This window comes from Salvelinus fontinalis, chromosome 8 (genome assembly GCF_029448725.1).
Source record: "Salvelinus fontinalis isolate EN_2023a chromosome 8, ASM2944872v1, whole genome shotgun sequence".
NCBI classification, from domain to species: Eukaryota; Metazoa; Chordata; class Actinopteri; order Salmoniformes; family Salmonidae; genus Salvelinus; species Salvelinus fontinalis.
The window spans coordinates 50,391,569-50,404,358 of record NC_074672.1 but is presented as its reverse complement, the minus strand read 5'-3'; the positions used below and the strand labels follow the sequence as shown (position 1 = coordinate 50,404,358).

The window sequence follows — 12,790 nt, the reverse complement described above, 5'->3', positions numbered from 1 at the left end:
TAAAACAATTGGGGTTGGGGACACTGCAAATAGTCCGGGTAGCCATTTTATTAGCTGGTCAGGAGTCTTATGGCTTGGGGGTAGAAGCTGTTTGGACCTAGACTTGGTTCTCCAGTACCGCTTGCTGTGCGGTAGCAGAGAGCACAGTCTATGACTAGGGCAGCTGGAGTCTATGGAAATTTTTTGGGCCTTCCTCTGACACCGCCTGGTATAGAGGTCCTGGATGGCAGGAAGCTTGGCACCAGTGATGTACTGGGCAGTACGCACTACCCTCTGTAACGCCTTGCGGTCGGAGGCCGAGCAGTTGCCTTACCAGGCGGTGATACAACCAGTCAGGATGCTCTCGATGGTGCAGCTGTAGAACTTTTTGAGGATCTGGGGACCCATGGCAAATCGTTTCAGTCTCCTGAGGGGGAATAGGTTTTGTCGTGCCCTCTTCACAACTGTCTTGGTGTGTTTGGACCATGATAGTTTGTTGATGTGGACACCAAGGAACTTGAAGCTAGGACTGATTTGTCAACAGCACCTGCTAATTTCAGGGCATCAATGTTGTTGAAAAAAAGTAGCAACTTTTTCAGTTCTCAATGGCTAACGTTATATCGTTCTGTGGTAGAAAGGACTATCAACACATACTGAGCAGCTCACGTTATAGACCGAAGCATGCGACATGGCGGACCAATCCAAACTCTTCTCCCAGCATGTCCTGCCCAGGCATTAGCTCAGCCAAGGTTCCTGTCTTTTTCCATGGCTAAACCAACTAGGCTCGTAATTTAACAATTGTATTTCTTATTTACAGTTGGAATACAACTTTGTTATTAAGGAACATGAAAGTTCACATGTTCTAGAAGGCATTTCTGCCAAAAAAAGCTTTTTGATCAAAAAATGTTTTGCCTGTCCTGTGAAGTAGTGATGTGCAAAATACGAATAGTTTCCTGAAACGGGTCACATTTAGTCTTTCTCTCTGGCTCGCGGTCGTGCGCTCTCTCTGTGGGTGATTTTCAAAATGCATACTTGGCAAATCGTAACACGGTAGGGTCGGTGTATAAGTCCAAATCAAAGTATGCGAGACAGAGCACGGAGGGCACTTTTCGAATGCGTGCTCTGTGTGTACATATTTAAGCATCGATGCAAACTTCAACAGAAAGAACGCAAAGAAATATGACGTAACCACATAAAAAGTTATGCAAATTTTCTTGAAATCAATGGTGGCCATTATTTGAGCTGAAGTGAGAGAAAATACACTCCAACCTGGGAATGAAATGTTGCCTGTTCACATCTCATATGTCGCCTCACGACACTATTTGATCTTGATACGTTAATAAATACATTCTGTGTTAATTTGGGCATGGTTTACCTGCCTACAATACCCACTGTAGTGTGCGTAGGTCTCAAGCCCAAGGTAAATCATTAGAGCTAACTGGCTAGCTACTACTGTTAGCGAGCCCGATGGCCATGAAGAATCTACTGTACCTTGCGTAACATTAGTTCTAGATCATTTTTTCCTGTGTTACTAGCTAGCTGGCTAACGATTACGGTTCATGTATCTAGCTGATAATTATGAAGTAAAATGTTTGATTTTTCTTTATCTTGTTTTGTCTATTGTTGCCATTGTCCTGGCTGCGAGAAGGGTCAGTGAATGGGGAGGTGCAGCGTGAGGTAATACAGTAGGGGGAGTGCTGCTCAGCGTGAGGTAATACAGTAGGGGGAGTGCTGCTCAGCGTGAGGTAATACAGTAGGGGGAGTGCTGCTCAGCGTGAGGTAATACAGTAGGGGGAGGGCTGCTCAGCGTGAGGTAATACAATAGGGGGAGTGCTGCTCAGCGTGAGGTAATACAGTAGGGGGAGTGCTGCTCAGCGTGAGGTAATACAGTAGGGGGAGTGCTGCTCAGCGTGAGGTAATACAGTAGGGGGAGTGCTGCTCAGCGTGAGGTAATACAGTAGGGGGAGTGCTGCTCAGCGTGAGGTAATACAGTAGGGGGAGTGCTGCTCAGCGTGAGGTAATACAGAAGGGGGAGTGCTGCTCAGCGTGAGGTAATACAGTAGGGGGAGTGCTGCTCAGCGTGAGGTAATACAGTAGGGGGAGTGCTGCTCAGCGTGAGGTAATACAGTAGGGGGAGTGCTGCTCAGCGTGAGGTAATACAGTAGGGGGAGTGCTGCTCAGCGTGTGTTAATACAGTAGGGGGAGTGCTGCTCAGCGTGAGGTAATACAGTAGGGGGAGTGCTGCTCAGCGTGAGGTAATACAGTAGGGGGGAGTGCTGCTCAGCGTGAGGTAATACAGTAGGGGGAGTGCTACTCAGCGTGAGGTAATACAGTAGGGGGAGTGCTACTCAGCGTGAGGTAATACAGTAGGGGGAGTGCTGCTCAGCGTGAGGTAATACAGTAGGGGGAGTGCTGCTCAGCGTGAGGTAAAACAGTAGGGGGAGTGCTGCTCAGCGTGAGGTAATACAGTAGGGGGAGTGCTACTCAGCGTGAGGTAATACAGTAGGGGGAGTGCTGCTCAGCGTGAGGTAATACAGTAGAGGGAGTGCTGCTCAGCGTGAGGTAATACAGTAGGGGGAGTGCTGCTCAGCGTGAGGTAATACAGTAGGGGGAGTGCTGCTCAGCGTGAGGTAATACAGTAGGGGGAGTGCTGCTCAGCGTGAGGTAATACAGTAGGGGGAGTGCTGCTCAGCGTGAGGTAATACAGTAGGGGGAGTGCTGCTCAGCGTGAGGTAATACAGTAGGGGGAGTGCTGCTCAGCGTGAGGTAATACAGTAGGGGGAGTGCTGCTCAGCGTCAGGTAATACAGTAGGGGGAGTGCTGCTCAGCGTGAGGTAATACAGTAGGGGAGTGCTGCTCAGCGTGAGGTAATACAGTAGGGGAGTGCTGCTCAGCGTGAGGTAATACAGTAGGGGGAGTGCTGCTCAGCGTGAGGTAAAACAGTAGGGGGAGTGCTGCTCAGCGTGAGGTAATACAGTAGGGGGAGTGCTGCTCAGCGTGAGGTAATACAGTAGGGGGAGTGCTGCTCAGCGTGAGGTAATACAGTAGGGGGAGTGCTGCTCGGCGTGAGGTAATACAGTAGGGGGAGTGCTGCTCGGCGTGAGGTAATACAGTAGGGGGAGTGCTGCTCGGCGTGAGGTAATACAGTAGGGGGAGTGCTGCTCGGCGTGAGGTAATACAGTAGAGGGAGGGCTGCTCAGCGTGAGGTAATACAGTAGGGGGAGTGCTGCTCAGCGTGAGGTAATACAGTAGGGGAGTGCTGCTCAGCGTGAGGTAATACAGTAGGGGGAGTGCTGCTCAGCGTCAGGTAATACAGTAGGGGGAGTGCTGCTCAGCGTGAGGTAATACAGTAGGGGAGTGCTGCTCAGCGTGAGGTAATACAGTAGGGGGAGTGCTGCTCAGCGTGAGGTAATACAGTAGGGGGAGTGCTGCTCAGCGTGAGGTAATACAGTAGGGGGAGTGCTGAGGTAATACAGTAGGGGGAGTGCTGCTCAGCGTGAGGTAATACAGTAGGGGGAGTGCTGCTCGGCGTGAGGTAATACAGTAGGGGGAGGGCTGCTCAGCGTGAGGTAATACAGTAGAGGGAGTGCTGCTCAGCGTGAGGTAATACAGTAGGGGGAGTGCTGCTCAGCGTGAGGTAATACAGTAGGGGGAGTGCTGAGGTAATACAGTAGGGGGAGTGCTGCTCAGCGTGAGGTAATACAGTAGGGGGAGTGCTGCTCGGCGTGAGGTAATACAGTAGGGGGAGTGCTGCTCAGCGTGAGGTAATACAGTAGGGGGAGTGCTGCTCGGCGTGAGGTAATACAGTAGGGGGAGTGCTGCTCAGCGTGAGGTAATACAGTAGGGGGAGTGCTGCTCGGCGTGAGGTAATACAGTAGGGGGAGTGCTGCTCAGCGTGAGGTAATACAGTAGGGGGAGTGCTGCTCAGCGTGAGGTAATACAGTAGGGGGAGTGCTGCTCAGCGTGAGGTAATACAGTAGGGGGAGTGCTGCTCGGCGTGAGGTAATACAGTAGAGGGAGGGCTGCTCAGCGTGAGGTAATACAGTAGGGGGAGTGCTGAGGTAATACAGTAGAGGGAGTGTTGCTCAGCGTGAGGTAATACAGTAGAGGGAGTGCTGCTCAGCGTGAGGTAATACAGTAGGGGGAGTGCTGCTCAGCGTGAGGTAATACAGTAGGGGGAGTGCTGCTCAGCGTGAGGTAATACAGTAGGGGGAGTGCTGCTCAGCGTGAGGTAATACAGTAGGGGGAGTGCTGAGGTAATACAGTAGAGGGAGTGTTGCTCAGCGTGAGGTAATACAGTAGGGGGAGTGCTGCTCAGCGTGAGGTTATACAGTAGGGGGAGTGCTGCTCAGCGTGAGGTAATACAGTAGGGGGAGTGCTGCTCAGCGTGAGGTAATACAGTAGGGGGAGTGCTGCTCAGCGTGAGGTAATACAGTAGGGGGAGTGCTGAGGTAATACAGTAGGGGGAGTGCTGCTCAGCGTGAGGTAATACAGTAGGGGGAGTGCTGCTCGGCGTGAGGTAATACAGTAGGGGGAGGGCTGCTCAGCGTGAGGTAATACAGTAGAGGGAGTGCTGCTCAGCGTGAGGTAATACAGTAGGGGGAGTGCTGCTCAGCGTGAGGTAATACAGTAGGGGGAGTGCTGAGGTAATACAGTAGGGGGAGTGCTGCTCAGCGTGAGGTAATACAGTAGGGGGAGTGCTGCTCGGCGTGAGGTAATACAGTAGGGGGAGTGCTGCTCAGCGTGAGGTAATACAGTAGGGGGAGTGCTGCTCCGCGTAAGGTAATACAGTAGGGGGGAGTGCTTCTCAGCGTGAGGTAATACAGTAGAGGGAGTGCTGCTCTAATGTCATGTTTTATGTGTTCTCCACACTCTCGTCCTCACAAGAACGTACTGAAGAGAACGTGGTGGGAAAATGCACTGAAGAGAACGTGGTGGGAGAATGCACTGAAGAGAACGTGGTGGGAGAATGCACTTGGAGCACGATAGTATGCATATTAAGAAACACCGTGTGTTTCCTCCCCAGGGGGTAAAATCACCCTATCGGAATGCTCCGTGTGGACCAGGCCACGCCTCTCTGTTCCAGAACCTTCCCCCCCTGCCGGACTGCAACGATTCGCTGTCTGGGACAATGGGCTACACGGATTGGTCGGCTCCATATGACCATGGAGGAAGTAGATTAACGAATCACCACACGTCCGCTCCCTCTGGCCCCTCCCACTCGCCATCATCTTCCTCCGATGGAGACGAACCAAACGACAACAGCCAGTAAGACACCTGTTACACATACACCTGTTGCACTTACACACACACACCTGTTACACACACACCTGTTGCTTAGGGAAGTCCATCGTATCCGATGATGACTTCTACTTCTGAGTTAACAGTGAATTCTTTGGTAACTGTATAGTCCAGTCGAAGATCCACAAACTTTATTTCAGGTGGGGTATGTGCAGTCTGTGTTGTCGGGGGCAGGCTGTATGTCTCCTGGGCTGTTTTAGCTGTCTCTGTGCTCCTCCCACCTCTGTTCACCGCTCTGGCAGAGCTGCCGTCAGGTGGAACGGTAGGAAGCAGCATCCTCCAGGTCTGTGGGTTTGATGTTGCACTTCTTCAGCAACGTTTTTAGCTGTTCCTTGGAGAGCTTCATCTGCCCCCCTACAGACCGTCGGCCAAGATGTAGGTGGCCAAACAGGATCTTCCGCGGCAAGCGCTCCTGAGACATGCTAATGACATGTTGGGTGACCATGGCCTCCGTACTCGTACAGTTGGTGCTGGGTGACCATGGCCTCTATACTCTTACAGTTGGTGTTGGGTGACCATGGCCTCTATACTCTAACAGTTGGTGCTGGGTGACCGTGGCCTCCGTACTCGTACAGTTGGTGCTGGGTGACCATGGCCTCTATACTCTTACAGTTGGTGCTGGGGGACCATGGCCTCCGTACTCTTACAGTTGGTGCTGGGGGACCATGGCCTCTATACTCTTACAGTTGGTGCTGGGTGACCATGGCCTCTATACTCTTACAGTTGGTGCTGGGTGACCGTGGCCTCTATACTCTTACAGTTGGTGCTGGGTGACCGTGGCCTCTATACTCTTACAGTTGGTGCTGGGTGACCATGGCCTCTATACTCGTACAGTTGGTGCTGGGTGACCATGGCCTCTATACTCTTACAGTTGGTGCTGGGTGACCGTGGCCTCCGTACTCGTACAGTTGGTGCTGGGTGACCATGGCCTCTATACTCTACCAGTTGGTGCTGGGTGACCATGGCCTCCGTACTCTTACAGTTGGTGTTGGGTGACCATGGTCTCTATACTCTTACAGTTGGTGCAGGGTGACCATGGCCTCTATACTCGTACAGTTGGTGCTGGGTGACCATGGCCTCTATACTCTTACAGTTGGTGCTGGGTGACCATGGCCTCTATACTCTTACAGTTGGTGCTGGGTGACCGTGGCCTCTATACTCTTACAGTTGGTGCTGGGTGACCATGGCCTCTATACTCTTACAGTTGGTGCAGGGTGACCATGGCCTCTATACTCTTACAGTTGGTGCTGGGTGACCATGGCCTCTATACTCTTACAGTTGGTGCTGGGTGACCATGGCCTCTATACTCTTACAGTTGGTGTTGGGTGACCATGGCCTCTATACTCTTACAGTTGGTGCTGGGTGACCATGGCCTCTATACTCTTACAGTTGGTGCTGGGTGACCATGGCCTCTATACTCTTACAGTTGGTGCTGGGTGACCATGGCCTCTATACTCTAACAGTTGGTGCTGGGTGACCATGGCCTCCATACTCTTACAGTTGGTGCTGGGTGACCATGGTCTCTATACTCTTACAGTTGGTGCTGGGTGACCATGGCCTCTATACTCTTACAGTTGGTGCTGGGTGACCATGGTCTCTATACTCTTACAGTTGGTGCTGGGTGACCATGGCCTCCATACTCTCTGTTGGTCTTAGCAAGTATTTCTATATGGGGTACACTGTTGTACCAGGTGATTCCCCGGATGCGCTGCTGGCATCTTATTTGGAATCGCCCAAGCTGCTTATTGTGGTGTCTGTAAGTGACCCAGGCTTCACAGCTGTAAAGAAGTGTGGTGATGCAGACGGCTTGACAGACAGAGGCTTTGGTGTGGAGGTGGAGATCCCTGTTTTGGAAGACCCTGTGTCTGAGTTTCCCGAAGGCAGCTGATGCTTGATCTTATTTTGAATTTCGAGATCGATGCTGCAGTCCTCCAAGAGGATGCTGCACAGGTATTTGATAGACGGGACTATTGCCAGTGATGTGTTCATTGGTGAAGACCGGCATGGTGGGTGGAGGGCTGGATCGCCATTGGCAGACCCTCTGTCTTGGTGGTGTTGATAGACAATCCCATCCTGCTATAGACCCTCACAGCCGCTACAAGGACAGACTAAAGGTCTTCCGGAGTGTGGGCCACGAGAGCACAGTCCTCAGCATACTGCAGCTCAAGAACCCGCTCCGTGCTGTCCTCAAGCTCCTTGTGGAGAAGCTGGGTGACACATAGGCGGAAGATGTTGAAGAGTACCGGCGCCAGCACACACCCCTGCTTACTACAAAGGTCACTGACTCCTGCCCTCTAACGGCCATCCGAGCCATCATCCCATCATGGAACTGGCAAAGGATGTTGACAAATTTGTCTAGACAGACACATTTGAGTAGAATGCCCCATAGTAGTTCCCTGCTCACAGTGTCGAAGGCCTTGGAGAGGTCGGCGAAGGCCATGAAAAGGTCCTGATGTTGTTCACGGCACTTCTCCTGGAGTTTTCCTGCCGTGAATATCATGTCGACCGTACTCCTGTTCTTTCTGAAGCCACATTGTGACTCTGGCAGCAGTTCCTCTGTGATGTTGTTCACCAGCCTGTGTAGCATCACCTTGGCCAGGACCTTTGCCGGCAACAGCCAGAAGGGATATCCACCGGCTTTTGTTGCAGATGGACTTGTCACCCTTGTTCTTACAGATGGTGACAATGTTTGCATCTGGCCACTGTTGGGGGACGATCTCCTGGTCCCAAACCTCAGTGATGTACTGGTGGAGCGTTCTGTTGCAGAAGTGACCTCCCTTAACCTGTCTAGGATCAGCGTGCCGCTAGCGGCACTCCCCCCCCACCCCCACTGAAAAACCAGTGCCGCGAAATTCAAAAAAAATATTTTTTTTAAATATTTAACTTTCACACATTAAAGTCCAATACAGCTAATGAAAGACACAGATCTTGTGAATCCAGCCAACATGTCCGATTTTTAAAATGTTTTACAGGGAAGACACAATATGTAAAGATGTACATCTATTACCTAAAAACACATTAGCATAATCCACCATCTTTTATTTGTCCACCAACACCAGTAGCTATCACCAATTCGGCTAAACTAAGATATTTATAGCCCCTAACCAAGAAAAAAACTCATCAGATGACAGTCTGATAACATGTTTATGGTATGGGATAGGTTTTGTTAGAAAAAAGTGCATATTTCAGGTAGATGGCATAGGTTACAATTGCACCCACCGTCACAAATGGACTAGAAGAACTACATAGAGCAACGTGTTTACCTACTTACTAATCATCAAACATTTCGTAAAAATACACAGCATACACGAATCGAAAGACACAGATCCTGTGAATACAGACAATATTTCAGATTTTCTAAGTGTCTTACAGCGAAAACACAATAAATCGTTATATTAGCATAGCACATAGCACATAGCAGCCCAGCATTGATTCTAGCCAAAGTGAGCGATAAAAGTCAACATCGCCAAAATATATTAATTTTTTCACTAACCTTCTCAGAATTCTTCAGATGACACTCCTGTAACATCATATTACACAATCCATATAGAGTTTGATCGAAAATGTTTATATTTAGCCACCAAAATCATGGTTAGACAATGTGAAATGTAACTCAGCTGGTCAGAATATGTCCTTGCGCCACTTAGACAGTGATCTACTCTTATACATAAATACTCATAAACGTGACTAAAAAATATAGGGTGGACAGGGATTGATAGACAATTTAATTCTTAATACAATCGCGGAATTACATTTTTTAAATTATCCTTACTTTTCAATACAGTTTGCGCCTAGCGAAGCTACGTCATAAAACATGGCGTCCTAAGCCACTAATATTTTTCGACAGAAACACGATTTATCATAATAAAAATGTCCTACTTTGAGCTGTTCTTCCATCAGTATCTTGGGCAAAGGATCCTTTCTTGGGTCCAATCGTCTTTTGGTGGAAAGCTGTCCTCTTGCCATGTGGAAATGCCAACTGCGTTCGGGATGAACTGGAAGCGTGCCCAGCAATTCAGAGCGTTTCAGAAATAAATGTCCCAAAATCGCACTAAACGGATATAAATTGCTATAAAACGCTTTAAATTAACTACCTTATGATGTTTTTAACTCCTATAACGAGTCTTAACATGACCGGAGAAAGATTACTCCCAACACTAATGCTTGGAACAGGAGCGGGTCGGTGTCCTCCACGCGCGTTACGCACCAAGAAAAGACTTGCTAGCTACAGGGTTTTTTAATTTATAGTGCCTGTGAACGCGCAATCGGCCCCATTCAAATCGTCATCACGTAAAGGCATCCAGGGGAAGACGTAAGCAGTGTCCGTATACTCATAGCAATAACAGTGCCCTTTTAACTGACTCCAGATCAGGGGCCAAAATTTCTGAAATCTGACTCCATGTCAGGGAAATTGCTGTAGAATGGGCTCTGTTCCACTTAGAGACAAAATTTCAACTCCTATAGAAACTATAGACTGTTTTCTATCCAATAATAATAATAATATGCATATTGTACGATCAAGGATTTTGTGGGAAGCCGTTTCAAAAATTACACGATTAGCATAAATAGTCACAACAGCGGGTTGCTGTCATTGCCAGGAGTCTTGTTGTTCTTGAGGGAACGGATAGCTGATAACACCTCTTGGAAGGTTGGTGAACGGTTGAGGTCTTGAATGGGTGGACGGACAGGCAGTTCTTCCAGGATGGACTGGTCTATAGGAGAGCACTGATTGAGTAGTGCTTCAAAGTGTTCAGCCCACCTCATCAGGATCTGGTTGTGGTGCTCAGCCCACCTCATCAGGATCTGGTTGTGGTGCTCAGCTCACTGCCTGATTGAGCACTGAGATAATAGATGCCCACTTCTGGTCCATGAGGTCCTCTGTGTTCAGAAGAGGCCCAGTCTTCTGGTCCATGGGGTGCGCTACTCAGAAGATGCTCAGTCTTCTGGTCCATGGGGTCCTTTGTGTTCAGAAGATGCTCAGTCTTCTGGTCCATGGGGTCCTCTGTGTTCAGAAGATGCTCAGTCTTCTGGTCCATGGGGTCCTCTACTCAGAAGATGCTCAGTCTTCTGGTCCATGGGGTCCTCTGTGTTCAGAAGATGCTCAGTCTTCTGGTCCATGGGGTCCTCTACTCAGAAGATGCTCAGTCTTCTGGTCCATGGGGTCCTCTACTCAGAAGATGCTCAGTTTTCTGGTCCATGTGGTCCTCTACTCAGAAGAGGCCCAGTCTTCTGGTCCATGTGGTCCTCTACTCAGAAGAGGCCCAGTCTTCTGGTCCATGGGGTCCTCTGTGTTCAGAAGAGGCTTAGTCTTCTGGTCCATGGGGTCCTCTACTCAGAAGAGGCCCAGTCTTCTGGTCCATGGGGTCCTCTGTGTTCAGAAGAGGCTTAGTCTCCCTCAGCCTTTCAGCGAGAGAGCGACGAAACTCTTCCCTTACTGCAGCTTTCTCAAGCTGGATACAGTGCAGACTCCTCTTACTGGACTTCAGCGTTGGGGGGACGTATTCTCACCTGGAGTTTAGCCAGTACCACACAGTGATCTGTCCAGCATCCTGCACCCCTCATGGCACGTGTCAGCAGGACGTCATTAGTGTCAGAACGTCTCACTATGACATGGTCGATCAGGGGCCAGTGTTTGGAGCGTGTGGGTATCCATGCTGTTTTATATTTGTTCTTCTGCTGGAACAAGGTGTTAGTGACAATGAGATGGTGCTCAGCACAGAGTTAGCAGTCTCACGCCGTTCTCATTGACCTGGCCAACACCATGCTTACCCAGAAGTCCATATCCTGTTGTTCTGTTCCACCCTAGCGTTGAAGTCACCCAGCAGAAAGATCTTGTCATTCCTGGGGATGTGGTGAAGAGCCTCATCTAGTGACTGGTAGATCAGTCCTTTGCCTCATTTTCAGATGGTAACGTTGGTGCACTAGACGTGTCACATGCACCCTGCGGTTGCCCCCCCCCACACACACACGTTACTTACACACACACCCACTCATAGGTTATTCATGAAGGTCTGTATGCTGTGACGTTACCACTGTTACTATAACATTGTTTTAGTCTTAGTTAGCACCAACTCTCTCCCTCTTCTTCCCCGCACTAACCCTCTCTACTAACCCCCTCTTCTTCCCCGCACTAACCCTCTCTACTAACCCCCTCTGTTTCCCCGCACTAACCCTCTCTACTAACCCCCTCTTCTTCCCCGCACTAACCCTCTCTACTAACCCCCTCTTCTTCCCCGCACTAACCCTCTCTACTAACCCCCTCTTCTTCCCCTCACTAACCCTCTCTACTAACCCCCTCTGTTTCCCCGCACTAACCCTCTCTACTAACCCCCTCTTCTTCCCCTCACTAACCCTCTCTACTAACCCCCTCTTCTTCCCCGCACTAACCATCTCTCCCTCTCTACTAACCCCCTCTTCTTCCCCTCACTAACCATCTCTCCCTCTCTACTAACCCCCTCTTCTTCCCCGCACTAACCCTCTCTACTAACCCCCTCTTCTTCCCCTCACTAACCATCTCTCCCTCTTTACTAACCCCCTCTTCTTCCCCGCACTAACCCTCTCTACTAACCCCCTCTTCTTCCCCGCACTAACCCTCTCTACTAACCTTCTCTTTTTCCCTCACTAACCCTCTCTACTAACCCCCTCTTCTTCCCCGCACTAACCCTCTCTACTAACCCCCTCTTCTCCCACGCACTAACCCTTTCTTCTTCCCCTCACTAACCATCTCTCCCTCTCTACTAACCCCCTCTTCTTCCCCTCACTAACCATCTCTCCCTCTCTACTAACCCCCTCTTCTTCCACGCACTAACCCTCTCTACTAACCCCCTCTTCTTCCCCTCACTAACCCTCTCTCCCTCTTTTCACTCTTTCAGCCATCTGACAGACAAGTCCTCCGGGTGGGACGATCCGTCCGGTCGGGGGGGTGGCGGGGATGGTCCCCACGGTAACGGGAGCGGGTCCCACGGTAACGGGAGCAGGTCCAACATTCCATCGCTGTTGTCAATGGCGACGCGGAGTCACATGGACATAACCACGCCCCCTCTGCCTCAAGTCAGCGCTGAGGTGTTGAGAGTAGCAGAACACAGACACCGCAGAGGACTGATGTATCCACAGATATACCACATACTGACCAAGGTAACGCAGAGGACTGATGTATCCACAGATATACCACATACTGACCAAGGTAACACAGAGGACTGATGTATCCACAGATATACCACATACTGACCAAGGTAACACAGAGGACTGATGTATCCACAGATATACCACATACTGACCAAGGTAACGCAGAGGACTGATGTATCCACAGATATACCACATACTGACCAAGGTAACACAGAGGACTGATGTATCCACAGATATACCACATACTGACCAAGGTAACACAGAGGACTGATGTATCCACAGATATACCACATACTGACCAAGGTAACACAGAGGACTGATGTATCCACAGATATACCACATACTGACCAAGGTAACACAGAGGACTGATGTATCCACAGATATA

The 12,790-nt window shown here is 49.9% G+C and overlaps 1 protein-coding gene across 1 annotated transcript in view; it reads left to right on the top strand.

Annotated features, from left to right (window-relative positions):
* The window catches only part of LOC129861382 (constitutive coactivator of PPAR-gamma-like protein 2), a 101,094-nt gene that overhangs the window by 34,126 nt on the left and 54,178 nt on the right, over positions 1-12,790 (top strand). The window contains exons 7-8 of the mRNA XM_055932774.1: positions 5,006-5,247; positions 12,153-12,414. Of these exons, the coding sequence (XP_055788749.1) occupies positions 5,006-5,247; positions 12,153-12,414 (504 nt within the window). The remainder of the gene's footprint in view (positions 1-5,005; positions 5,248-12,152; positions 12,415-12,790) is intronic.